Here is a 27,357-nt window from a genome sequence, read left to right as displayed (position 1 = left end):
TTTCAAAGTATGATTCAAGATCTAGAGATCAACAAGCTATTCTAATGGATGCTCTGACGGTTCCTTGGAACTTCGGTCTAGCATTCCCTATTCCCTTAGTTTGCTCTCCTTTCACAAGTCATTGCTCGTATCAAGCAGGAGAGAGCGTCTGTGATTCTAATAGCTTCTGTCTGGCCTCGCAGAATCTGGTTCGCGATCTGGTAAAGATGTCATCTCTACCACCTTGGAGGTTTCCTCTGAGGAAGGACCTTCTACTTCAGGGTCCCTTTCTCCACCCAAATCTGGATTTTCTGAAGCTGACTGCTTGGAGATTGAACGCCTAGTTTTGGCTAGGTATGGCTTCTCTGAGAATGTCATTGATACTATGCTTCAGGCTCATAAGCCGGTTACTCGCAGGATCTATCATAAGGTATGGCGTAAATACCTTTATTGGTGTGAATCGAAGGGGTTTTCTCTTGGAGCAGGGTAAGGGTACCCAGAATTTTGTCTTTTCTTTAGGAGGGCCTGGAGAAGGGTTTGTCAGTCAGCACTCTGAAGGGTCAGATTTCTGCACTGTCTATTCTTTTGCGAACGTCTGGCAGATCTACCAGATGTTTAATCTTTTGTTCAGGCGCTGGTCAGAATCAGGCCTGTGTTTAAACCTGTTGCTCCTAATTGGAGTCTTAATCTTGTTCTTAAAGGTTTTGCAGCAGGTTGAGCCAATGTCTTCTGTTGACATTAGATTGTTATCTTGGAAGGTTTTGTTTCTACTTGCTATCTCTTCTGCTGCCTGAGTTTCCAAGCTTCCTCTTACCTTATTTTTCATGTGGATAAGGTGGTTCTTCGTACTAAGCTGGGATTGTTTCTTCAGGTATTGTCGGATCGCTTTTTTAATCAGAAAATTGTTGTTCCTCCTTTTTGTCCCAATCCTTCTTCCCGGAAGGAGTGCCTTTTGCATAACCTGGATGTTGTGTGCGCTCTAAAGTTTTACCTTCAAGCAACTAAGGATTTTCGGCAATCTTCTGCCTTGTTTGTTGTTTTCGCTGGTAAGCGTAAAGGTCAGATGGCCTCTTCTACTACTCTTTCTCTCTGGTCGAGAAGGGTTATCTAGTTAGCTTATGAGACAGATGTCAACAGCCTCCTGAGAGAATTACGGCTCATTCCACTGGGGCTGTTTTCCTTTTCCTGGGCTTTCAAAAATGAAGCCTCTGTGGAACAAATTTGCAAGGCCACTTGGTCCTCTTTGCCTTCCTTTTCCAAATTCTACAAATTTGATTATTTTGCCTTGGCTTAGGTTTCCTATGGAAGAAATGTTCTTCAAGTAGTGGTGCCTTCTGTTTAGGTCCGCCTGCCTTTTTCTCCCTCCCTTTCATTCTGTGTCCTCTAGCTTGAGTATTGGTTCTTACTAGTAATTGGAATTAAATTGTGGACTCTCCATGGTATAGGAAAGAAAACAAAATTTATGCTTACCTGATAAATGTATTTATTTCCAGGCATGGAGAGTCCACGACCCGCCCTTATTTTCATTTCAGACGGCAATTTTTTTGGTATAAACCTCAGGCACCTCTATACCCTTGTGTTTTCTTCTTTTTCCATTTTCCTTCGGCCGAATGACTGGGGTGCTCTTTGCCTCCTCCTGCTGGCCAGGAGTTGAATATCCCACTGGTAATTAGAATGAAATCGTGGACTCTCCATGCCTGGAAAGAAAGAAATTTATCAGGTAAGTATACATTTTTGTTTTTGTCAAAAATAGATACTGCCTAGAACTGTATTGTCGCTTGTACTCTGACAGCTGCATTCTGTACATTAAAGGTTTAAGGATATTCCACCATTTTCACCATATTATTGACCACAGGGACATTATAATCCGCTTGTGTCATGTATGTGAGAGTAGCAGTTGATCATTATTTATTGTTTTTTAGGTTTTTTACTGGGTTTATAGCCAGAAGAAGCCCAGACACTGTAGATGTATTGTATTCTTCACATTATTATTATTATTATTATTATTATTTTTTCGGTTGCTAACTTAGCATTTATTTTCTCTGTTAGTTTTTATTTACATTGATTGTGTATAAGTTTGCATAATAATCTATAGAGGATTTGTTTTCCCTAATATTTTGTGTTCCCAAACAGTATTCCTATAAAGACACATTTAGGTTGTTTTTTTATGTGCAGACTTAAAGGTTAATGTGTAATTGGTGGGGGTGTATATAAAATACTCACTAGGTATGGGGTATGTCTATGAGTAAGCGCCTGTAGGGGGCACGAAACGTGTTAGACGATTGTCTGTATGTCCTCCTGTCTTGTGTTTGTGCTTAATTTTTTGACTTTGAAAGTCTTTTTAACTTGCCAAAATTCTTTTGGAATAAAGATTGTATTTTTTACTTCAAGAGCAGTGCCTGCAATATCCTTTCTCTAGATGTATTGTATCTATACTCACTGTAACCCACCAAGGCTACATCACTATACTGAGCAATAGCTGGGACTATTAATTCCCACAAATCAGGGCTCTATGGAGCATGTTTGAAATATTGAAAAATAAGGGGTTTAAAACATTTATTTCAGCAACCACTGATTTTGATTTTTTTTTCCACCAAAAAAAAACAAATACTAAACAATAAATTCTATCTGCATGGCAAAGTTCATAAAGATTGATGTGGTAATTTTTGCTATAAATTCAGCTAATTATTTTCAACATTAAATAGGCATTTTATTGTAAAATAATAATAATAATAATGCATTGCTCATCCTAAACAGTGTTCACCTCGGGGGCCGAAATTTTGTTATTTTAGAGTTAAACACTTGGGGGGCGATTTTGGCCCTGATTTCGCGCAAGCCTTTAGGCTCGTCAGAAACAGCAGTCTTAAGACCGCTGCTCCTTAACTGGTCCTCTGCCTCTGAGGCTGCGGACATCAATCCGCCCGGTCGATTGGCCGCAAATCTGCAGGGGGCGGCATTGCACAAGCAGTTCACCAGCGATGTCTGGCGGACATGATACGCTGTTCATGTTTGTGTATATATAGTTGTATAATATTGTACTAGGCTGTATAACTGCCCTCCTGTTTCTGTATCTGTACATGTTTGTGTATATATAGTTGTATAATATTGTATTAGGCTGTGTAACTGCCCTCCTGTATCTGTACATGTTTGTGTATTTGTAGTTGTATAATAATACTGTATTAGGCTGTGTAACTGCCCTCCTGTATCTGTACATGTTTGTGTATATATAGTTGTATAATACTGTACTAGGCTATGTAACTACCCTCCTGTTTCTGTAGCTGTACATGTTTGTGTATATATAGTTGTATAATACTGTATTAGGCTATGTAACTGCCCTCCTGTAGCTGTACATGTTTGTGTATATATAGTTGTATAATAGTGTATTAGGCTGTATAACTGCCCTCCTGTTTCTGTAGCTGTACATGTTTGTGTATATATAGTTGTATAATAATGTATTAGGCTATGTAACTACCATCCTGTTTCTGTAGCTGTACATGTTTGTGTATATATAGTTGTATAATACTGTATTAGGCTATGTAACTGCCCTCCTGTAGCTGTACATGTTTGTGTATATATAGTTGTATAATACAGTATTAGGCTATGTAACTGCCCTCCTGTAGCTGTACATGTTTGTGTATATATAGTTGTATAATACTGTATTAGGCTATGTAACTACCCTCCTGTTTCTGTAGCTGTACATGTTTGTGTATATATAGTTGTATAATACTGTATTAGGCTATGTAACTGCCCTCCTGTAGCTGTACATGTTTGTGTATATATAGTTGTATAATACTGTATTAGGCTGTGTAACTGCCCTCCTGTAGCTGTACATGTTTGTGTATATATAGTTGTATAATAGTGTACTAGGCTATGTAACTACCCTTCTGTTTCTGTAGCTGTACATGTTTGTGTATATATAGTTGTATAATACTGTATTAGGCTATGTAACTACCCTCCTGTGTCTGTACATGTTTGTGTATATATAGTTGTATAATACTGTACTAGGCTATGTAATTACCCTCCTGTTTCTGTAGCTGTACATGTTTGTGTATATATAGTTGTATAATACTGTATTAGGCTATGTAACTGCCCTCCTGTAGCTGTACATGTTTGTGTTTATATAGTTGTATAATACTGTATTAGGCTGTGTAACTGCCCTCCTGTGTAGCTGTACATGTTTGTGTATATATAGTTGTATAATAATGTATTAGGCTATGTAACTACCATCCTGTTTCTGTAGCTGTACATGTCTGTGTATATATAGTTGTATAATACAGTATTAGGCTATGTAACTGCCCTCCTGTAGCTGTACATGTTTGTGTATATACAGGGAGTGCAGAATTATTAGGCAAGTTGTATTTTTGAGGATTAATTTTATTATTGAACAACAAGCATGTTCTCAATGAACCCAAAAAACTCATTAATATCAAAGCTGAATAGTTTTGGAAGTAGTTTTTAGTTTGTTTTTAGTTATAGCTATTTTAGGGGGATATCTGTGTGTGCAGGGGACTATTACTGTGCATAATTATTAAGCAACTTAACAAAAAACAAATATATACCCATTTCAATTATTTATTTTTACCAGTGAAACCAATATAACATCTCAACATTCACAAATATACATTTCTGACATTCAAAAACAAAACAAAAACAAATCAGTGACCAATATAGCCACCTTTCTTTGCAAGGACACTCAAAAGCCTGCCATCCATGGATTCTGTCAGTGTTTTGATCTGTTCACCATCAACATTGCGTGCAGCAGCAACCACAGCCTCCCAGACACTGTTCAGAGAGGTGTACTGTTTTCCCTCCCTGTAAATCTCACATTTGATGATGGACCACAGGTTCTCAATGGGGTTCAGATCAGGTGAACAAGGAGGGGCCATGTCATTAGATTTTCTTCTTTTATACCCTTTCTTGCCAGCCACGCTGTGGAGTACTTGGACGCGTGTGATGGAGCATTGTCCTGCATGAAAATCATGTTTTTCTTGAAGGATGCAGACTTCTTCCTGTACCACTGCTTGAAGAAGGTGTCTTCCAGAAACTGGCAGTAGGACTGGGAGTTGAGCTTGACTCCATCCTCAACTCGAAAAGGCCCCACAAGATCATCTTTGATGATACCAGCCCAAACCAGTACTCCACCTCCACCTTGCTGGCGTCTGAGTCGGACTGGAGCTCTCTGCCCTTTACCAATCCAGCCACGGGCCCATCCATCTGGCCCATCAAGACTCACTCTCATTTCATCAGTCCATAAAACCTTAGAAAAATCAGTCTTGAGATATTTCTTGGCCCAGTCTTGACATTTCAGCTTGTGTGTCTTGTTCAGTGGTGGTCGTCTTTCAGCCTTTCTTACCTTGGCCATGTCTCTGAGTATTGCACACCTTGTGCTTTTGGGCACTCCAGTGATGTTGCAGCTCTGAAATATGGCCAAACTGGTGGCAAGTGGCATCTTGGCAGCTGCACGCTAGACTTTTCTCAGTTCATGGGCAGTTATTTTGCGCCTTGGTTTTTCCACACGCTTCTTGCGACCCTGTTGACTATTTTGAATGAAACGCTTGATTGTTCGATGATCACGCTTCAGAAGCTTTGCAATTTTAAGAGTGCTGCATCCCTCTGCAAGATATCTCACTATTTTTTACTTTTCTGAGCCTGTCAAGTCCTTCTTTTGACCCATTTTGCCAAAGGAAAGGAAGTTGCCTAATAATTATGCACACCTGATATAGGGTGTTGATGTCATTAGACCACACCCCTTCTCATTACAGAGATGCACATCACCTAATATGCTTAATTGGTAGTAGGCTTTCGAGCCTATGCAGCTTGGAGTAAGACAACATGCATAAAGAGGATGATGTGGTCAAAATACTCATTTGCCTAATAATTCTGCACTCCCTGTATAGTTGTATAATATTGTATTAGGCTGTGTAACTGCCCTCCTGTAGCTGTACATGTTTGTGTATATAGTTGTATAATAGTGTATTAGGCTGTGTAACTGCCCTCCTGTATCTGTAGCTGTACATGTTTGTGTATATATAGTTGTATAATAGTGTACAGGTGGCACAAGATCTAGCAGCCACTTCCCTTAGCTGCAGAAAAATGCAAGTAAAAAAACGTTTTTCTACATTAAACTTAGTTTGATAATGATACAGTCTGTTGTGTTATTATTTTGTTTTTGTTCATTAAACTTAGATTGATGATGATACAGTCTGTGTTTGTGTGATAATTTCATTAGGTGCGGTTTAGCAAATGTTTTTGTTTATTAAACTTAGTTTGATGATGATACAATCTACAGTATATTTCTCTTGTTAAGTGTAGTCAGTCCACGGGTCATCCATTACTTATGGAATATATCTCTTCCTAACAGGAAGCTGCAAGAGGATCACCCAGCAGAGCTTGCTACATAGCTCCTCCCCTCACATGTCATATTCAGTCATTCTCTTGCAGCCTAACTAGATAGGTCGCTGTGAGAGGTCTGTGGTGTTTTTTAACTTAGTTTATTTCTACAATCAAAAGTTTGTTATTTTAAATGGCACCGGAGTGTGCTGTTTATTCTCAGGCAGCATTAGAAGAAGAATCTGCCTGCGTTTTCTATGATCTTAGCAGACGTAACTAAGATCCACTGGCTGTTCTCATCTGAGGAGTGAGGTAACTTTAGAGAAGGGGAATAGCATGCAGGGCCCCCCTGCAAATGAGGTATGTGCAGTAATTATTTTTCTGAGGAATGGAATTGACTGAGAAAATACTGCTGATACCAATGTAAAGTAAGTTCAGCCTTAAATGCAGTGATAGCGACTGGTATTAGGCTGATGAGTGTGTGTACACTGAATGTATTTTTCTAAGGAATGGAATTGACTCTGAAAATACTGTTAATACTGAAATAATGTATGAGCCTTATCTGCAGTAAAAGCGACTGGTAGCAGGCTTATTAATAACACTTCATAACTTTTCAAATGTATGTTTAAAACGTTTACTGGCATGTTAATCGTTTTTTGTGAGGTACTTGGTGATAAAACTTATTGGGGCATGATTTTTACCACATGGCCATCTTTGTTTTCTGCATAGAAACAGTTTTCTGAGCTTCCCCACTGTTGTAATATGAGTGGGAGGGGCCTATTTTAGCGCTTTTTTGCGCAGTAAAAATTCAGTCACAATCTGTCTACTTCATCCTCCATGATCCAGATCGTCTCTAGAGAGCTCAGGGGTCTTCAAAATTCATTTTGAGGGAGGTAATCAGTCACAGAGACCTGTGACAGTGTGTTTTGACTGTGAGAAAAACGTTAATTATTAAATTGTTAATCCGTTTTTGGGTATTAAGGGGTTAATCATCCATTTGCTGGTGGGTGCAATCCTTTGCTAACTTAATATATTTACTGTGAAAAATTGGTTGCTATAACTATTTTGGTTCATTGTTATTTCAACTGTGACAGCTTTTTGTGCTTCTTAAAGGCACAGTAGCGTTTTTTATATTGCTTGTAAATTTATTTAGAAAAGTATTTCCAAGCTTGCTAGTCTCATTGCTAGTCTGTTTAAACATGTCTGACACAGATGAATCTCTTTGTTCACTATGTTTAAAGGCCAATGTGGAGCCCAATAGAAATTTATGTACTAATTGCATTGATGCTACTTTAAATAAAAGTCATTCTTTACATGTAAAGAAATTATCACCAGACAACGAGGGGGAAGTTATGCCGACTAACTCTCCTCACGTGTCAGTACCTTCGCCTCCCGCTCAGGAGGTGCGTGATTTTGTGGCGCCAAGTACATCAGGGAGGCCCTTACAAATCACTTTGCAAGACATGGCTACTGTTATGACAGAAGTATTATCTAAATTGCCAGAATTAAGAGGCAAGCGCGATAGCTCTGGGTTAAGGATAGAGCGCGCGGATGAGGTGAGAGCCATGTCAGATACTGCGTCACAGTTTGCAGAACGTGAAGACGGAGAGCTTCATTCTGTGGGTGACGGATCTGATCCAGGGAGACTGGATTCAGAGATTTCTAATTTTAAATTTAAGCTTGAGAACCTCCGCATATTGCTAGGGGAGGTATAAGCGGCTCTGAATGATTGTAACACGGTTGCAATTCCAGAAAAATTATGTAGGTTGGATAGATACTATGCGGTACCGGTGTGTACTGACGTGTTTCCTATACCTAAAAGGCTTACAGAGATTATTAGCAAGGAGTGGGATAGACCTGGTGTGCCCTTTTCCCCTCCTCCCATATTTAGGAAAATGTTTCCTATAGACGCCACCACACGAGACTTATGGCAGACGGTCCCTAAGGTGGAGGGAGCAGTTTCTACTTTAGCTAAGCGTACCACTATCCCGGTGGAGGATAGTTGTGCCTTTTCAGATCCAATGGATAAGAAATTAGAGGGTTACCTTAAGAAAATGTTTGTTCAACAAGGTTTTATCTTACAGCCCCTTGCATGCATTGCGCCTGTCACTGCTGCGGCGGCATTCTTGTTTGAGTCTCTGGAAGAGGCCATTCGCACAGCTCCATTGGATGAAATTATGAACAAGCTTAAAGCACTTAAGCTAGCTAACGCATTTGTTTCTGATGCCGTCGTACATTTAACCAAACTTACGGCTAAGAACTCCGGATTCGCCATCCAAGCGCGCAGAGCGCTATGGCTTAAATCCTGGTCAGCTGACGTGACTTCTAAATCTAAATTGCTTAATATTCCTTTCAAAGGGCAGACCTTATTCGGGCCCGGCTTGAAAGAAATTATAGCTGACATTACGGGAGTTAAGGGCCATGCTCTACCTCAGGACAGGGCCAAATCAAAGGCCAAACAGTCTAATTTTCGTGCCTTTCGTAACTTCAAGGCTGGAGCAGCATCAACTTCCTCCGCTCCAAAACAGGAAGGAGCTGTTGCTCGTTACAGGCAGGGCTGGAAAGTTAACCAGTCCTGGAACAAGGGCAAGCAGGCCAAGAAACCTGCTGCTGCCCCCTAGACAGCATGAAGAGAGGGCCCCCTATCCGGAAACGGATCTAGTGGGGGGCAGACTTTCTCTCTTCGCCCAGGCTTGGGCAAGAGATGTCCAGGATCCCTGGGCGTTGGAGATCATATCTCAGGGATATCTCCTGGACTTCAAAACTTCTCCTCCACGAGGGAGATTTCATCTTTCAAGGTTATCAGCAAACCAAATAAAGAAAGAGGCGTTTCTACGCTGTGTACAAGACCTTTTACAAATGGGGGTGATCCACCCAGTTCCGCGGACGGAACACGGGCAGGGATTCTATTCAAATCTATTTGTGGTTCCCAAGAAAGAGGGAACCTTCAGACCAATCTTGGACTTAAAAATCCTAAACAAATTTCTAAGAGTTCCATCATTCAAAATGGAAACTATTCGAACCATCCTTCCCATGATCCAAGAGGGTCAGTACATGACCACAGTGGATTTAAAGGATGCCTACCTTCACATACCGATTCACAAGGATCATTATCGGTACCTAAGATTTGCTTTCCTAGACAGGCATTACCAGTTTGTAGCTCTTCCCTTCGGATTAGCTACGGCTCCAAGAATCTTTACAAAAGTTCTGGGCTCACTTCTGGCGGTACTAAGACCGCGAGGCATAGCGGTGACTCCGTACCTAGACGACATTCTGATACAAGCGTCAAGTTTTCAAACTGCCAAGTCTCATACAGAGATAGTTCTGGCATTTCTGAGGTCGCATGGGTGGAAGGTGAACGTGGAAAAGAGTTCTCTATTACCACTTACAAGAGTTCCCTTTCTAGGGACTCTTATAGATTCTGTAGAGATGAAAATTTACCTGACAGAGGCCAGGTTATCGAAACTTCTAAATGCTTGCCGTGTCCTTCATTCCATTCTACACCCGTCAGTAGCTCAGTGCATGGAAGTAATCGGCTTAATGGTAGCGGCAATGGACATAGTACCATTTGCGCGCCTGCATCTCAGACCGCTGCAATTGTGCATGCTAAGTCAGTGGAACGGGGATTACTCAGATGTGTCCCCCCTGCTAAGTCTGGATCAAGAGACCAGAGATTTTCTTCTATGGTGGCTCTCTCGGCCACATCTGTCCAAGGGGATGACCTTTCGCAGGCCAGATTGGACGATTGTAACAACAGACGCCAGCCTTCTAGGCTGGGGCGCAGTCTGGAACTCCCTGAAAGCTCAGGGATTATGGACTCAGGAGGAGAAACTCCTCCCAATAAATATTCTGGAATTAAGAGCAATATTCAATGCTCTCCTAGCTTGGCCTCAGTTAGCAACTCTGAGGTTCATCAGATTTCAGTCGGACAACATCACGACTGTGGCTTACATCAACCATCAAGGGGGAACCAGAAGTTCCCTAGCGATGTTGGAAGTCTCAAAGATAATTCGCTGGGCAGAGTCTCACTCTTGCCACCTGTCAGCGATTTACATCCCAGGCATAGAGAACTGGGAGGCGGATTTTCTAAGTCGCCAGACTTTTCATCCGGGGGAGTGGGAACTTCATCCGGAGGTCTTTGCTCAACTGATTCTTCGTTGGGGCAAACCAGATCTGGATCTCATGGCGTCTCGCCAGAACGCAAGCTTCCTTGTTACGGATCCAGGTCCAGGGACCCGGGAGCGGTGCTGATAGATGCTCTGACAGCCCCTTGGGTCTTCAACATGGCTTATGTGTTTCCACCATTCCCGATGCTTCCTCGTTTGATTGCCAAGATCAAACAGGAGAGAGCTTCGGTGATTCTGATGGCGCCTGCGTGGCCACGCAGGACCTGGTATGCAGACCTAGTGGACATGTCGTCCTGTCCACCGTGGTCTCTACCTCTGAGACAGGACCTTCTAATTCAGGGTCCTTTCAAACATCCAAATCTAATTTCTCTGAGGCTGACTGCATGGAGATTGAACGCTTGATTCTATCAAAGCTTGGCTTCTCTGAGTCGGTTATTGATACCTTAATACAGGCTAGGACGCCTGTTACCAGAAAAATTTACCATAAGATATGGCGTAAATATTTATATTGGTGCGAATCCAAGAGTTACTCATGGAGTAAGGTTAGGATTCCTAGGATATTGTCCTTTCTACAAGAGGGTTTAGAAAAGGGCTTATCTGCTAGTTCGTTAAAGGGACAGATTTCTGCTCTGTCTATTCTTCTACACAAACGTCTGGCTGAAGTTCCAGACGTTCAGGTTTTTTGTCAGGCTTTAACTAGGATTAAGCCTGTGTTTAAGACTGTTGCTCCGCCGTGGAGCTTAAACTTAGTTCTTAATGTTCTTCAAGGCGTTCCATTTGAACCCCTTCATTCCATTGATATCAAGCTGTTATCCTGGAAGGTTTTGTTTTTGATGGCTATTTCCTCGGCTCGAAGAGTCTCTGAGTTATCTGCCTTACATTGTGATTCTCCTTATCTGATTTTTCATTCAGACAAGGTAGTTCTGCGTACTAAACCTGGGTTCTTACCTAAGGTAGTTACTAACAGGAATATCAATCAAGAGATTGTTGTTCCATCACTGTGTCCTAACCCTTCTTCAAAGAAGGAACGACTTTTGCATAATTTGGACGTAGTTCGTGCCCTGAAGTTCTATTTGCAGGCAACTAAAGATTTTCGTCAAACTTCTTCCCTGTTTGTCGTTTACTCTGGACAGAGAAGAGGTCAAAAGGCTTCGGCTACCTCTCTCTCTTTTTGGCTTCGTAGCATAATACGTTTAGCCTATGAGACTGCTGGACAGCAGCCTCCTGAAAGGATTACAGCTCATTCTACTAGAGCTGTGGCTTCCACCTGGGCCTTTAAAAATGAGGCCTCTGTTGAACAGATTTGCAAGGCTGCGACTTGGTCTTCGCTTGACACCTTTTCAAAATTTTACAAATTTGACACTTTAGCTTCTTCGGAGGCTATTTTTGGGAGAAAGGTACTTCAGGCAGTGGTTCCTTCTGTTTAATGTTCCTGCCTTGTCCCTCCCTTCATCCGTGTACTTTAGCTTTGGTATTGGTATTCCATAAGTAATGGATGACCCGTGGACTGACTACACTTAACAAGAGAAAACATAATTTATGCTAACCTGATAAATTTATTTCTCTTGTAGTGTAGTCAGTCCACGGCCCGCCCTGTCTTTAAGGCAGGTCTAAATTTTAATTAAACTCCAGTCGCCACTGCACCCTATGGTTTCTCCTTTCTCGTCTGCTTTGGTCGAATGACTGAATATGACATGTGAGGGGAGGAGCTATGTAGCAAGCTCTGCTGGGTGATCCTCTTGCAGCTTCCTGTTAGGAAGAGATATATTCCATAAGTAATGGATGACCCGTGGACTGACTACACTACAAGAGAAATAAATTTATCAGGTAAGCATAAATTATGTTTTTTAGGTTTATAATGCTGTTTACCATTTAAAGTCTTCATATCAAAGCTTTAAAAATAATGTATTAGGTGTAACTTATGACAATTTTGAGAGGGGCCTGGAACCTAACTCCCTCACTTCCCATTGACTTACATTATAAACTGGGTTTCAATTTACAACAGTTTCAATTTACAACCATTCCTTCTGGAACCTAACCCCGGCGTAAACTGAGGGCTACCTGTATTAGGCTGTGTAACTGCCCTCCTGTTTCTGTAGCTGTACATGTTTGTGTATATATAGTTGTATAATAGTGTATTAGGCTGTGTAACTGCCCTCCTGTAGCTGTACATGTTTGTGTATATATAGTTGTATAATAGTGTATTAGGCTGTGTAACTGCCCTCCTGTATCTGTAGCTGTACATGTTTGTGTATATATAGTTGTATAATAGTGTATTAGGCTGTATAACTGCCCTCCTGTTTCTGTAGCTGTACATGTTTGTGTGTATATATATAGTTGTATAATATTGTATTAGGCTGTGTAACTGCCCTCCTGTAGCTGTACATGTTTGTGTATATATAGTTGTATAATAGTGTATTAGGCTGTGTAACTGCCCTCCTGTATCTGAAGCTGTACATGTTTGTGTATATATAGTTGTATAATAGTGTATTAGGCTGTATAACTGCCCTCCTATTTATGTAGCTGTACATGTTTGTGTATATATAGTTGTATAATATTGTATTAGGCTGTGTAACTGCCCTCCTATTTATGTAGCTGTACATGTTTGTGTATATATAGTTGTATAATAGTGTATTAGGCTGTGTAACTGCCCTCCTGTTTCTGTAGCTGTACATGTTTGTGTGTATATAGTTGTATAATATTGTATTAGGCTGTATAACTGCCCTCCTGTTTCTGTAGCTGTACATGTTTGTGTATATATAGTTGTATAATACTTTATTAGGCTATGTAACTGCTCTCCTGTTTCTGTAGCTGTACATGTTTGTGTATATAGTTGTAGAATACTGTATTAGGCTGTGTAACTGCCCTCCTGTACCTGTACATGTTTGTGTATATATAGTTGTATAATACTGTACTAGGCTGTATAACTACCCTCCTGTTTCTGTAGCTGTACATGTTTGTGTATATATAGTTGTATAATACTGTATTAGGCTGTGTAACTGCCCTCCTGTTTCTGTAGCTGTATATGTTTGTGTATATATAGTTGTATAATATTGTATTAGGCTGTGTAACTGCCCTCCTGTTACTGTAGCTGTACATGTTTATGTATATATAGTTGTATAATGCTGTATTAGGCTATGTAATTACCCTCCTGTTTCTGTAGCTGTACATGTTTATGTATATATAGTTGTATAATAGTGTATTAGGCTGTATAACTACCCTCCTGTTTCTGTAGCTGTACATGTTTATGTATATATAGTTGTATAATACTGCACTAGGCTGTATAACTATCCTCCTGTGTCTGTATCTGTACATGTTTGTGTATATATAGTTGTATAATACTGTATTAGGCTGTGTAACTGCCCTCCTGTTTCTATAGCTGTACATGTTTGTGTATATATAGTTGTATAATACTATATTAGGCTGTGTAACTGCCCTCCTGTTTCTGTAGCTGTACATGTTTATGTATATATAGTTGTATAATACTGTATTTCTGTGTAACTGCCCTCCTGTTTCTGTAGCTGTACATGTTTATGTATATATAGTTGTATAATACTGTATTAGGCTGTGTAACTGCCCTCCTGTTTCTGTAGCTGTACACGTTTGTGTATATATAGTTGTATAATACTGTATTAGGCTGTGTAACTGCCCTCCTGTATCTGTACATGTTTGTGTATATATAGTTGTATAATACTGTATTAGGCTGTATAACTGCCCTCCTGTTTCTGTAGCTGTACATGTTTATGTATATATAGTTGTATAATAGTGTATTAGGCTGTATAACTGCCCTCCTGTTTCTGTAGCTGTACATGTTTATGTATATATAGTTGTATAATACTGCACTAGGCTGTATAACTATCCTCCTGTGTCTGTATCTGTACATGTTTGTGTATATATAGTTGTATAATACTGTATTAGGCTGTGTAACTGCCCTCCTGTAGCTGTACATGTTTGTGTATATATAGTTGTATAATAGTATATTAGGCTATGTAATTACCCTCCTGTTTCTGTAGCTGTACATGTTTATGTATATATAGTTGTATAATAGTGTATTAGGCTGTGTAACTGCCCTCCTGTATCTGTAGCTGTACATGTTTATGTATATATAGTTGTATAATAGTGTATTAGGCTGTATAACTGCCCTCCTGTTTCTGTAGCTGTACATGTTTATGGATATATAGTTGTATAATAGTGTATTAGGCTGTATAACTGCCCTCCTGTATCTGTACATGTTTATGTATATATAGTTGTATAATAATGTATTAGGCTGTGTAACTGCCCTCCTGTAGCTGTACATGTTTATGTATATATAGTTGTATAATAGTGTATTAGGCTGTATAACTGCCCTCCTGTAGCTGTACATGTTTATGTATATATAGTTGTATAATAGTGTATTAGGCTATATAACTACCCTCCTGTTTCTGTAGCTGTACATGTTTATGGATATATAGTTGTATAATACTGTATTAGGCTGTGTAACTGCCCTCCTGTTTCTGTAGCTGTACATGTTTATGTATATATAGTTGTATAATACTGTATTAGGCTGTATAACTGCCCTCCTGTAGCTGTACATGTTTATGTATATATAGTTGTATAATAGTGTATTAGGCTGTATAACTGCCCTCCTGTAGCTGTACATGTTTATGTATATATAGTTGTATAATAGTGTATTAGGCTATATAACTACCCTCCTGTTTCTGTAGCTGTACATGTTTATGGATAAATAGTTGTATAATACTGTATTAGGCTGTGTAACTGCCCTCCTGTTTCTGTAGCTGTACATGTTTTTGTATATATAGTTGTATAATACTGTATTAGGTTGTGTAACTGCCCTCCTGTGTCTGTAGCTGTACATGTTTATGGATATATAGTTGTATAATACTGTATTAGGCTGTGTAACTGCCCTCCTGTTTCTGTAGCTGTACATGTTTATGTATATATAGTTGTATAATATTGTATTAGGCTGTGTAACTGCCCTCCTGTTTCTGTAGCTGTACATGTTTATGGATATATAGTTGTATAATAGTGTATTAGGCTGTGTAACTGCCCTCCTGTGTCTGTAGCTGTACATGTTTATGGATATATAGTTGTATAATAGTGTATTAGGCTGTGTAACTGCCCTCCTGTTTCTGTAGCTGTACATGTTTATGTATATATAGTTGTATAATATTGTATTAGGCTGTGTAACTGCCCTCCTGTTTCTGTAGCTGTACATGTTTATGGATATATAGTTGTATAATAGTGTATTAGGCTGTGTAACTGCCCTCCTGTGTCTGTAGCTGTACATGTTTATGTATATATAGTTGTATAATAGTGTATTAGGCTGTATAACTGCCCTCCTGTAGCTGTACATGTTTATGTATATATAGTTGTATAATAGTGTATTAGGCTGTATAACTACCCTCCTGTTTCTGTAGCTGTACATGTTTATGGATATATAGTTGTATAATACTGTATTAGGCTGTGTAACTGCCCTCCTGTGTCTGTATATGTTTGTGTATATAAAGTTGTATAATATTGTACTAGGCTGTGTAGCTGCCCTCTTGTTTTTGTAGCTGTACTAAACGTTTACTGTCTGTAACAGGGATCTGATCTTTTACTGTCTGTGACAATGATATGAGCTCTCAATAACCTGGCAAAGATAATAAGTGGCCAATGCAGAAAGAAGCTGAAATATAACCAGTATGTTTTTTTGTTTTTTTTTTGTCTAGTTTTTTTTACCAAATAGCCCTCAAGAACAAATATTTCTACCCTACAATAGATTTAATAATACAGCAGGAATCGGAAACACACTTATTCTCCTATCAGTTCACACCACAGCCTGAACTGGTACTCTGTGAAAACCGTTTTGTTTACCTGATCTCTATATCTTATGTATTTCTTGCCTCAGATTCTATTTGTAGTGTATATTGCAGTTACTGCTCTGCTAGACTGCTCCATGGTTATGTAAGGTAACATTTGTACAGTGCCAGAAATGGCAAATGAGCTGTCTTGAATAATTAAAAAGTAATATAAAATAATAATAATTAAAGTGAATGTAAATTTTTATGCTAAAGTGCCCGGTTTTTTAAACTTCGATTAAAAACAGGGGCAACTTTAATTCATCAAAATTTACATTTCACTCCAGTTGTGAAAAAAAACTTACCTTTTAAACTTAAAGGGACACTCAAGTCAAAATTAAACTTCATGAATCAGATAGAGCATGCAATTTAAAACAACTTTCCAATTTACTTCCATTAACAAAAAGTGCACAGTCTTTTTATATTTACACTGTTTGAGTCACCAGCTCCTATTGAGCATGTGCAAGAATTCACAGCATATACGTATATATGCATTTGTGATTGGCTGATGGCTGTCACATGATACAGGGGGATTGGAATCAGACATAACTTTGCAATTTATTTTACAAAAATCTACTACTCATTTGAAGTTCAGACTAAGTGCTATTGCATTATCTTATTATCATGCATTTCTTGATTATTCAAATCTACTGTATTGACTGGTCCTTTAACAGCAGCTTCCTGGGTCTAAAATGAGGCATCCGGCTTCCTCCAATCACAGTGTTGAATCAGACACTGATTCCCCCGGGGGGAGGGGGGGGCTGTGATTGGAGGATGACCTATCAATCATTTCTGACATCAGAAATTGCTTGTGAGACCGGAGGAAGCTGGAGCTGCTGTGAAGTTTAAAAGGTAAGTATTTTTTCACAACAGGAGTGAAATGTAAATTTTGATGAATTAAAGTGCCCCTGTTTTTAATCAAAGTTTTAAAAACCGGGCACTTAAGCATCAAAATGTACATTCACTTTAATACATTTTAAACCCATATCTATTACAATAATAAATGTGATATTTTAATTTAAAGCATACATGTGCTTAGATTTATATACAAAATGGTTAAAAGGCTTAAGAGACAGTCAACACCAGAATTTTTGTTGTTTTAAAAGATAGATAATCCCTTAATTACCAATTCCCCAGTTTTGCATAACCAACACAGTTATAATTATACACGTTTTACCTCTGTAATTACTTTGTATCTAAGCCTCAGCAGACTGCCCCCTTATTTCAGTTCTTTTGACAGACTTGCATTTTAGCCAATCAGAGCTGTCTCCATGGTAAATTCACGTGCATGAGCTCAATGTTATCTATATGAAACACGTGAACTAATGCCCTCTAGTGGTGAAAAACTATCAAAATGCATTTAGATTAGAGGCGGCCTTCAAGGTTTAAGAAATTAGCATATGAACCTCCTAGGTTTAGCTTTCAACTAAGAATACCAATGGAACAAAGCAAAATTGGTGATAAAAGTAAATTGGAAAGTTGTTTAAAATTACATGCCCTATTTGAAACATGAAAGTTTTTTTTGGACTTGACTGTCCCCTTAAGTCAAGGTAATGAATGTTTTCAGACTAATTTTTCATAAATGAAGTATTTTACATCTGTTTAAATTTAAACTTAAACTAAGCAAACTTGCTAATGATTTAATGCCCTCTTTGTTACCAGGACAGCACAATGTTTTAAAAGGACATAGAAATTAAAAACAATACACCTCTCTTTTAAGTGAAGTGTTAGTAGATTGTGAACAAAATGATTGCATTTCTATTTTGAAGTTTAGGTTGAGTTGGCGCAGCCAGTTGTATAGAATCAGATGGGTAGAGTTGTGCAGTCAGAAGTCTGAGAGATGAGTCATTAGTGCACAGGTTATGCAGAGATCGATTGTTCCATAATCTGTAGGATCATAATATGCCTGCTGAAGCCAGCCTGTACAAGATTCTGAATACATGCGCAGTAGCAGTTCCTGCTTCCCTGTAGGAAACTAGCAACCTCAGCAGCTTCCTTCAGCCCTGCCTACTTGGTCAACCCAGCCTACTTCTGTAAAAGAAAAAAGCATTGTGTGAGCCAAGTAAATCAGCATCTAGACATAGAGGTACAATTGCATTTTATTTTTTTTTCTTATCCCAGTGTCCACAAATTCTTTCATTACCTAAGGGAAATACTTTATCTGGCCACCAGGAGCAGGCAAAGCATTAAATATCCCTCCCACTTTCCCTACCCTCCCAGTAGTTCTTTGCCTCGTTTCATGGAGGTTGGCAGAGAGAGGTGCTCTGCTGAAGATTCTGAGTTTGTTGCAATTTTAAACAACTTTACAATTTACTTTTATCATCAAATTTGCTTTTGTTCTCTTGTTATTCTTTGTTGAAAGCAGTACCTAGCTAGATTTGTATGCTAATTTTTAAGCCCTTGAAGGCCGCCTCTTACCACTAGACAGCGCTAGTAAAGTGTCATGCAGATAACATTGTGCTCACTATTGTGGAGTTACCTAGGAGGCAGCACTGATTGGCCAAAATGCCAAGTGTCAAAAGAATTGAAATAAGGGGGCAGTCTGCAGAGGCTTAGATACAAGGTAATTACAGAGGTTAAAAGTGTATTAATATAACTGTGTTGGTTATGCAAAACTGGGGAATGGTTAATAAAGAGATTATCTATCTTTGTAAACAATAAACATTCTGGAGTAGACTGTCCCTTTAAAGAGTAGAACATTTTACACTGCAATATCCCTTTAATACTCATTTGCAATAAAGGTGTGTTATTGTACTGTATTTCTTCTGCCTATTTACCTAGTGTAGTCACTAACTTCAGTCCTGTCACATTATGGGCTAGATTACGAGAGGAGCACAAATATTGTGCTTATGCAAGCGCAATACTTGCGCTCCACTCAGTAATACCAGTGCAAGTAAATGTGCGCTGGTATTACAAGAGAGGCGCAATCGCGTTTGCATTGCCTAGAAGCCAAGCACTCACAAGAGCGATCTTCCATAGGCTCCAATGAGAGCCTCATTATCATGCTGTCAGACATGGCAAACCACCTATTGCAGTGCAGGGGGCAATTCATGCAGCATTGAATAGCAAAATAAAAATATATATGAGTATATACATATATATTTGTGTTTATATGTGCATATACACACATTAACACATAAATATATATGTATATAAACATATACAGTACATATATATTTGTGTTTATATGTGCATATACACACATTAACACATAAATATATATGTATATAAACATATACAGTACATATATATTTGTGTTTATATGTGCATATACACACATTAACACATAAATATATATGTATATAAACATATACAGTACATATATATTTGTGTTTATATGTGCATATACACACATTAACACATAAATATATATGTATATAAACATATACAGTACATATATATTTGTGTTTATATGTGCATATACACACATTAACACATAAATATATATGTATATAAACATACAGTACATATATATTTGTGTTTATATGTGCATATACACACATTAACAAATAAATATATATGTGTATAAGCATATACAGTACATATATATTTAGAGTAAAAACACAGTCCCCCAGTCACCTCTATAAAGGCACTTTAGTGACGTTTTTTTTCTAACACCCCACATTTCCTCACTTTGTACAAAATAAAAATGTTCATCTTTATATTATATGTAAATGCACAGTACTCTTTATTTTGGGGGCAATTGGGGCATATTTTAACTTAACCAGAGGTCTGACCTTTAGCTAATTGCGCTAAGTGCAAAGTAAAGCCGCAAGGTCGCGGGAGCATTAACCAGCCACTTGTAATGTTAACCTTCAAGAAAAACTTTCCTGTTCAAAAGTGCTTTATAGAGGCCATGAGTAAGCGCTCTTACAGAATGGTCAAAATGCGTGGTAGAGAGCTATGTTTGGGGGTATAGGATTAGAGCAGTGTTTCCCAAACCCCAGTCCTCACAACCCTTAACAGGCCAGATATTCATTATATCTTAACAAGAACACAGGTGAAATAATCAGCTCACCCATCAGCTGATTATTTCACCTGTGCTCTAGTTAAAGGGACAGTATACTGTAAAATTGTTTTCTCCTTATTGTGTTTCCAAGTACTTGTTATACTAGCCGCAGAGTTTAAAATGTACAGGGAGTTGTTTGTTTAGTTACATTTTTGTATATGAAAGAACTGTCTTTAACTGAAACCACAACCCAATACAGTGGGCTGATTTTGTTGGAAGAGAACATCTCATTATGTTATCTTAATAACGATTTACACAGTCCTCCTTATCTTCATTCAAAAATGTTCAGTATGGGATACAATAGGCAAATTCAGCTATTTCAAATGAGAAAATAAAGGCGAAGGAGCTATTTGTAAACAATTTAATACACTCCAGTAGGTAAATTAGATAGTTGGGGACACATTAAAATAGAGAAAATATTGCCATACACTTTACCTTTAAAGGGACAGTAAACACCAGAATTTTTGTTGTTTAAAAAGGTAGATAATCCCTTTATTACCCATTCCCCAATTGTGCATAACCAACACAGTTATAATAATATATGTTTTACCTCTGTGATTACCTTGTATCTATGCCTCTGCAAACTGCCCCCTTATTTCAGTTCTTTTGACAGACATGCATTTTTAGCCAATCAGTGCTTGCTCTTAGGAGCTTCACGTGCCGGAGCTCAATTTTATCTATATGAAACACATGAAAATGATTAAAGAGGCAGTAAAGTCCTAATGCTATACTCTGTATGGTTGAAGCTTAGAATGATGTCATCATATTAGCAACATGCCTGTCTAGTTTCCAAATCGTGGTTCTCTTGTTCTACTTTGCAACATTCTTATTGTGTGATGATTATGAAGATAAATATGTGTTTTATTGTTGTGTGATGTGTGTTATGTACATATATGTATGTATAGTGATTATCTACCACATATGTTTATTTATATAAAGCAGTATAGCATTGTTGTTCCTTCCAAAAAAGCAACAACTATAATATTTTCTAATGATATCTTTGAATTCCTAATGGTATATTATGTTTAAATCCTGATCTTAAAGGGACACTAAACCCTAATTTAACTTTCATGATTCAGACAGAGAATACAATTTTAAAGTGAAGGTAAAGTCAAACACTATATTTTAAGTAATTACATATATCAAGCTAAATCAATATAACTTTAATTCATCAATATTTCCCAATCTTTATATTTGCAGCGATATTTTATATTCTTGTTATGTTTGCTGCTTTCCGAAAATCAACCCGTGTAATATTTTTTTTTTATAGACAACGATCACGTTGTCCAGCCATCCAATTGATTCTTTGGCCGTTAGGCGGGTGTCAAATTGCGTCATAATCAGTTGGATGGATATGCGCATGCGTAAGATCTTACACTTCGCATTTGCCAAGCGCGCGCATTAGAGACAAACAACCGCCGCGATTAACGCATGCGCAAAGATCACTGTCCAAAATTATGCGCATGCGCGGTTGTTCCATGCTCGATGTGCACAAGCTTACTAGACACATATAGAGCGGGTGGGACCCCTCTATACGTCAGAGTATCATAAACACGGAAATGGAGGATGGGAGGAGACTATGCAGGGAAATTATCACAAAACAAACATAGCGACTGGATTTGGGTTAGTAAAAGGAACATAAAAACGATTGCTGGTTATGAAAACTTTACCTTCACTTTAAACAACATTCCAAAGTACTTCTATGATCTAAATAGCTTTATTGTTTATATATCCTTTGTTGAAGAAATAGCAATGCACATGGGTGAGGCAATCACAGAAGGCATCTATGTGCAGCCACCAATCATCATCTGCTGAGCCTATCTAGATATGCTGTTGATCAAATGATATGAAGAGAATAAATCAAATGATATAATATAAGTAAATGAGACAACTGTTCAAAATTGCCTACTCTTTCTGAATCATGAAATATAAAAATGGTGTTTTATGTCCGTTGAAATATGTGTTAATTCTTGAAACTGATTTCCTTATATTTCTTATTTAGTGGTGAAAAACTGTCAAAATGCTTTCCGATTAGAGGCAGTCTTCAAGGTCTAAGAAATTAGCACATGAACCTCCTAGATTTAGCTTTCAACTAAGAATACCAAGAGAACAAAGCAAACTTGGTAATAAAAGTAAATGGGAAAGTTGTTTAAATTCACATGCCCTATTTAAATCATGAAAGATTTTTTGTGACTTTACTGTCCCTTTAAGATATAATGAATACCTGGTCTGTTAAAGGGATATGAAGCCCAATTTTTTTTTTTCGTGGTTCAGATAGAGCATGCGACTATTATCATTTTTTCTTCGTTCTTTTAGTATCTTTGGTTGAAAAGCAGGGATGTACGCTTAGGAGCTGAGCCATTTCTGGGGCACTATATTATTGCAGCGGTTTTGCAAGAAGGATCTCCATTTGCAAGAGCACTAGATGGCAGAACTATTTCCTGCCTTGTACTGCTCCAGATGCCTACCTAGGTATCTATTCAATACAGAATGTCATGGGACCAAAGCACATGTGATCATAGAAGTAAATTGGAAACTTTTTTTTTAAATGATATGCTCTGTCTGAATCACACAATTTTTTAAGGGGGGTTCCATATCCCTTTTAAGAGTCCAGAGGAATGGGTTTAAGAATCACTGGCTTAGAGTGTGTGAAGAGACTGATGATAGCCCCCTGCCTTCAAAAGATCATGTTCTGATGTTTCACTGCTCATTACTTGACTACAGAGGTGGGATCAAGTCATTGTTTTGCAAGTCACAAGAAAGTCTTGAGTCTTTGAATTCAAGTCTAAACTCCTGAGTCAACACAGGCAAGTCCCAAGTCAAGACAGGGAACTCCAAGTCAAATTGCAAGTCCTCAACTTTAAACTTCAAGTGTTAAACAAGTCATTAATGCTATTTGTCCAATTTGGTGTCAAAGTATACATTACTATAGTGAATTTATACCAATTTATATCAGGAAGGGCTTTCAAAATTTGTTTATTACTTCCAAGATCAATGTCATGTGAGATTAGGTATAGATTATTTTTACTAAGGGCAATCATCTATCTAAGTTCAATTTGTCTGTCTAGGGATGTGCTTGAAAGTGTCACATAAACTGTACAGTATTTTATTGACTATATATAGACCCACATCCCTGGAAAATAAATACGCCTCAAATAAAATATAACTAAGGGAGAAACTCAGTGTGATGAAGTTTTTTGTGCAAAATATGGAACATTGCAATCCAAATTTAACTTCTATCTTTTCAGCACTTGGGCTGATTATCTGCAGGACCTGATTCCGGGACTTTTGTTTGATTCAAGCAAGGATAACATTGACCTACGGAGAGGCCTTCCTCGGCAGCTGCTTATGGTAAACCCTTGTTAAATGTGTTTGTTTTTTAAGACAATATAGAAAGAAAGGTAAATTGTTACCAATATATTTACGTAAATGTTAAAGGGCTATTATTAGTGAAAAAAATTACCTGCTCTAATTATTTTGAGCATGACATTTTATCACTATCGATCCTGCAAGTTTATGTTAAACCCCCACAAACTGCTGGTCCTTAGCAGAAACTACAGCTGAGTCAATCAACAAAGCTAGTCAGGGGTTAAACATACAGAGTTGCACAGTTGCTAATGATAAAATTACATGCTCTAATGAACTAGAACACATACCTGTTTCACTATAATGAATTGCAACCTGGTTAATCAAAAGGACATAATACTCATATGCTAAATCACTTGAAAGTGATGCAGCATAACTGTAAAATGCTGACAAGAAAATATCACCTGATATGTAAAAAAGGAAGATATTTTACCTCCAAAATTTCTTCAGCTCACCAGAGTAAGTGCTGTGTAATCAGTTATACTTCAGCTGCTGTCCAGCTACAAGTTGGGGTAAAAAATAGCCAATCAGCAGCGCTGAGGTAATGCTTTGCCTTTGCTGTGCTGTTCATAGAACTTATTTAAACTGAATAGGAAAATAACATGACATGCACACTCCCTAGCCTGTCCTGGGACAAGTATCCTGACTGGCTGCTTAAAGTGTATGAATACACTTCCTTTTTTTACATAGAGGTGATATTTTCTAGTCCACTTTCTTTTACAAGATATACTTATTTTACTTGTGGGATATATTCCTCCTGCTAACAGGAAGTGGCAAAGAGCACCACAGCAGAGCTGCTATATAGCTCCTCCCTTAACTCCTCCCCCCAGTCATTCTCTTTGCCTATGCTAGTAATAGGAAGGGTAAAGTTAAGAGGTGATAAAATAATAGTTTTAGTTTCTTCAATCAAGAGTTTTTTATTTTAAAATGGTACCAATGAGTACTATTTATCCTCAGGCAGGACATAGAAGAAGAATTCTGCCTTGAGTCTGATGATCTCAGCGGTTGTAACTGAGAACCTTGTTTGCTTCCCACAAGATGACTGAGGAGTACAGAGAAAGCTTCAGTGTGGGGAATGTTTCTGCTACATGCAGCTTTGAGGTATGTGCAGTCATGTATATTCTGAAGAGAACTGGTAGATTCAGAATTGGCTGACATATTTTATATCTTGTAAGAGGGGTCAGCAGTAGTCCGGGTAGGGTGATACTGGACCCCTGTGTTTAATGACCTTTGTGAGAACTGCAAGGGACACTTAAGGGCTTTGTTAGACACTGAGACAGCCTGGAGTACGCTATTTTTTTATTGAATTAAGGCTTATCAGGGCTGATGCGTTTATATTTTGGGGTTCCACATGGCACTTAATATATTAGGCATTGCTTATTCATAGACCGCTTCCCATGCGGCTGTTGGTGTTTATTTTCCATCGTACATGATGGGCGAGGCCTAATTTTCGCGCCTCAGTGTGCAGTTAGAGCTGGAGAGTACAGCCATTACTCCGGTTAGGACCAGATTGTGAGGCTGCATTGTGGAGCAAGTCCGGATTGTTTATACTGATTGGGGCAGGTAGGCGCCACAGCAGAGACAGTTTAAACATCCTTTTCTTACTAGGGGTGCAATATCCGACTGCACATTAGGTGCTTTCCCTATCAAAATTTTCAATTTTCCTTAACGTTTTAGCACTTTTGGGAACTCTGTGTACACTTTTTTTCCTTAAAGGTACAGTAAGGGTTTTTTACTAAATTGTTTTTCTCACATAATAAAGATTGTTAACGATTTTAGATCTCAAATGTCTAAACAAGTTTCTCAGAGTCCCATCGTTCAAGATGGAGACTATTCGTACAATTTTGCCAATGATCCAGGAGGGTCAATACATGACCACGGTGGACCTGAAGGATGCGTACCTTCACATTCCTATCCACAAGGATCATCATCAGTTCCTGCGATTTGCATTTCAGGACAAACATTACCAGTTTGTGGCCCTTCCCTTCGGGTTGGCCATGGCTCCCAGGATCTTCACAAAGGTTCTAGGGTCTCTTCTAACGGTTCTCAGGCCGCGAGGCATAGCGGTGGCGCCCTATCTGGACGATATCTTGATCCAGGCGTCAACCTATCATCTGTCCAAATCTCACACGGACATCGTGTTGTCATTTCTAAGAACTCACGTTTGGAAAGTGAATGTAGAAAAAAGTTCACTAGTTCCACAGACAAGAGTTCCATTCCTGGGAACTCTGATAGACTCGGTAAACATGAAAATATTTCTGACAGAAGTCAGAAAATCAAAGATTCTAAATACTTGCTGAGCTCTGCAGTCCATTTATCGGCCATCAGTGGCTCAGTGTATGGAAGTCATCGGACTAATGGTAGCAGCAATGGATATCATCCCGTTTGCTTGCTTTCATCTCAGACCACTACAACTGTGCATGCTCAGTCAGTGGAATGGGGATTATGCGAATTTATCTCCTCAGATAAATCTGGACCAAGAGACCAGAGAGACTCTTCGGTGGTGGTTGTCACAGGACAATCTGTCCCAAGGGATGTGCTTCCGCAGGCCATCTTGGGTAATAGTAACAACGGACGCCAGTCTCCTGGGCTGGGGTGCAGTCTGGAATTCCCTGAAGGCTCAGGGTGTGTGGACTTAGGTGGAGTCTCAATTGCCAATTAATATTCTGGAACTGAGAGCGATATTCAACGTGCTGCTGGCGTGGCCTCAGTTGGCTTCGGCCAAATTCATAAGATTCCAGTCGGACAATATCACGACTGTGGCATATATCAATCATCAGGGGGGAACAAGGAGTTCTCTAGCGATGATAGAAGTATCAAAGATAATTCGATGGGCGGAGGCTCACTCTTGCCATCTGTCTGCGATCTATATCCCAGGAGTAGAAAACTGGGAAGCGGATTTTCTAAGTCGTCAGACTTTTCATCCGGGGGAGTGGGAACTTCATCCGGAGGTGTTTGCAACCTTGATTCATCAATGGGGCACACCGGAATTGGATCTGAGGGCATCTCGACAGAATGCCAAACTTCCACGTTATGGGTCCAGGTCAAGGGATTCCCAGGCTGTACTGATAGATGCTCTAGCAGTACCTTGGTCGTTCAACCTGGCTTATGTGTTTCCGCCTTTTCCTCTCCTTCCTCGTGTGATTGCCAGAATCAAACAGGAGAGGGCTTCAGTAATTCTAATAGCGCCTGCGTGGCCACGCAGGACCTGGTATGCAGATCTAGTGGACATGTCGTCTCTACCACCGTGGAGACTGCCATTGAGAAAGGACCTTCTCATTCAAGGTCCTTTCCAACATCCAAATCTAACTTCTCTGCAGCTGACTGCTTGGAGATTGAACGCTTGATTTTATCTAAGCGGGGTTTCTCTGAGCCGGTCATTGATACTCTGATTCAGGCTCGCAAGCTGGTTACTAGAAAAATTAAGATATGGCGTAAATATCTTTATTGGTGTGAATCCAAGGGTTACTCATGGAGTAAGATTAGGATTCCTAGGATTTTGTCTTTTCTCCAAGAAGGATTGGAGAAGGGATTATCAGCTAGTTCCTTGAAGGGACAAATTTCTGCTTTGTCAATTTCTTCTGTTAAGTGTGATCAGTCCACGGGTCATCATTACTTCTGGGATATTACTCCTCCCCAACAGGAAGTGCAAGAGGATTCACCCAGCAGAGCTGCATATAGCTCCTCCCCTCTACGTCACTCCCAG

The 27,357-nt window shown here is 39.0% G+C and overlaps 1 protein-coding gene across 1 annotated transcript in view; it reads left to right on the top strand.

The window, feature by feature from the left end:
• RIOX2 (ribosomal oxygenase 2) overlaps positions 1-27,357 on the top strand; it is a 231,024-nt gene that overhangs the window by 79,467 nt on the left and 124,200 nt on the right. The window contains exon 6 of the mRNA XM_053706047.1: positions 23,534-23,636. Coding sequence (XP_053562022.1) covers positions 23,534-23,636 — 103 coding nt within the window. The remainder of the gene's footprint in view (positions 1-23,533; positions 23,637-27,357) is intronic.

The sequence above is a fragment of the Bombina bombina genome, chromosome 3 (assembly GCF_027579735.1).
Source record: "Bombina bombina isolate aBomBom1 chromosome 3, aBomBom1.pri, whole genome shotgun sequence".
Taxonomy (NCBI): Eukaryota; Metazoa; Chordata; class Amphibia; order Anura; family Bombinatoridae; genus Bombina; species Bombina bombina.
The sequence above is the reverse complement of the archived record's forward strand: the minus strand, read 5'-3'. Positions and strand labels throughout refer to the sequence as shown.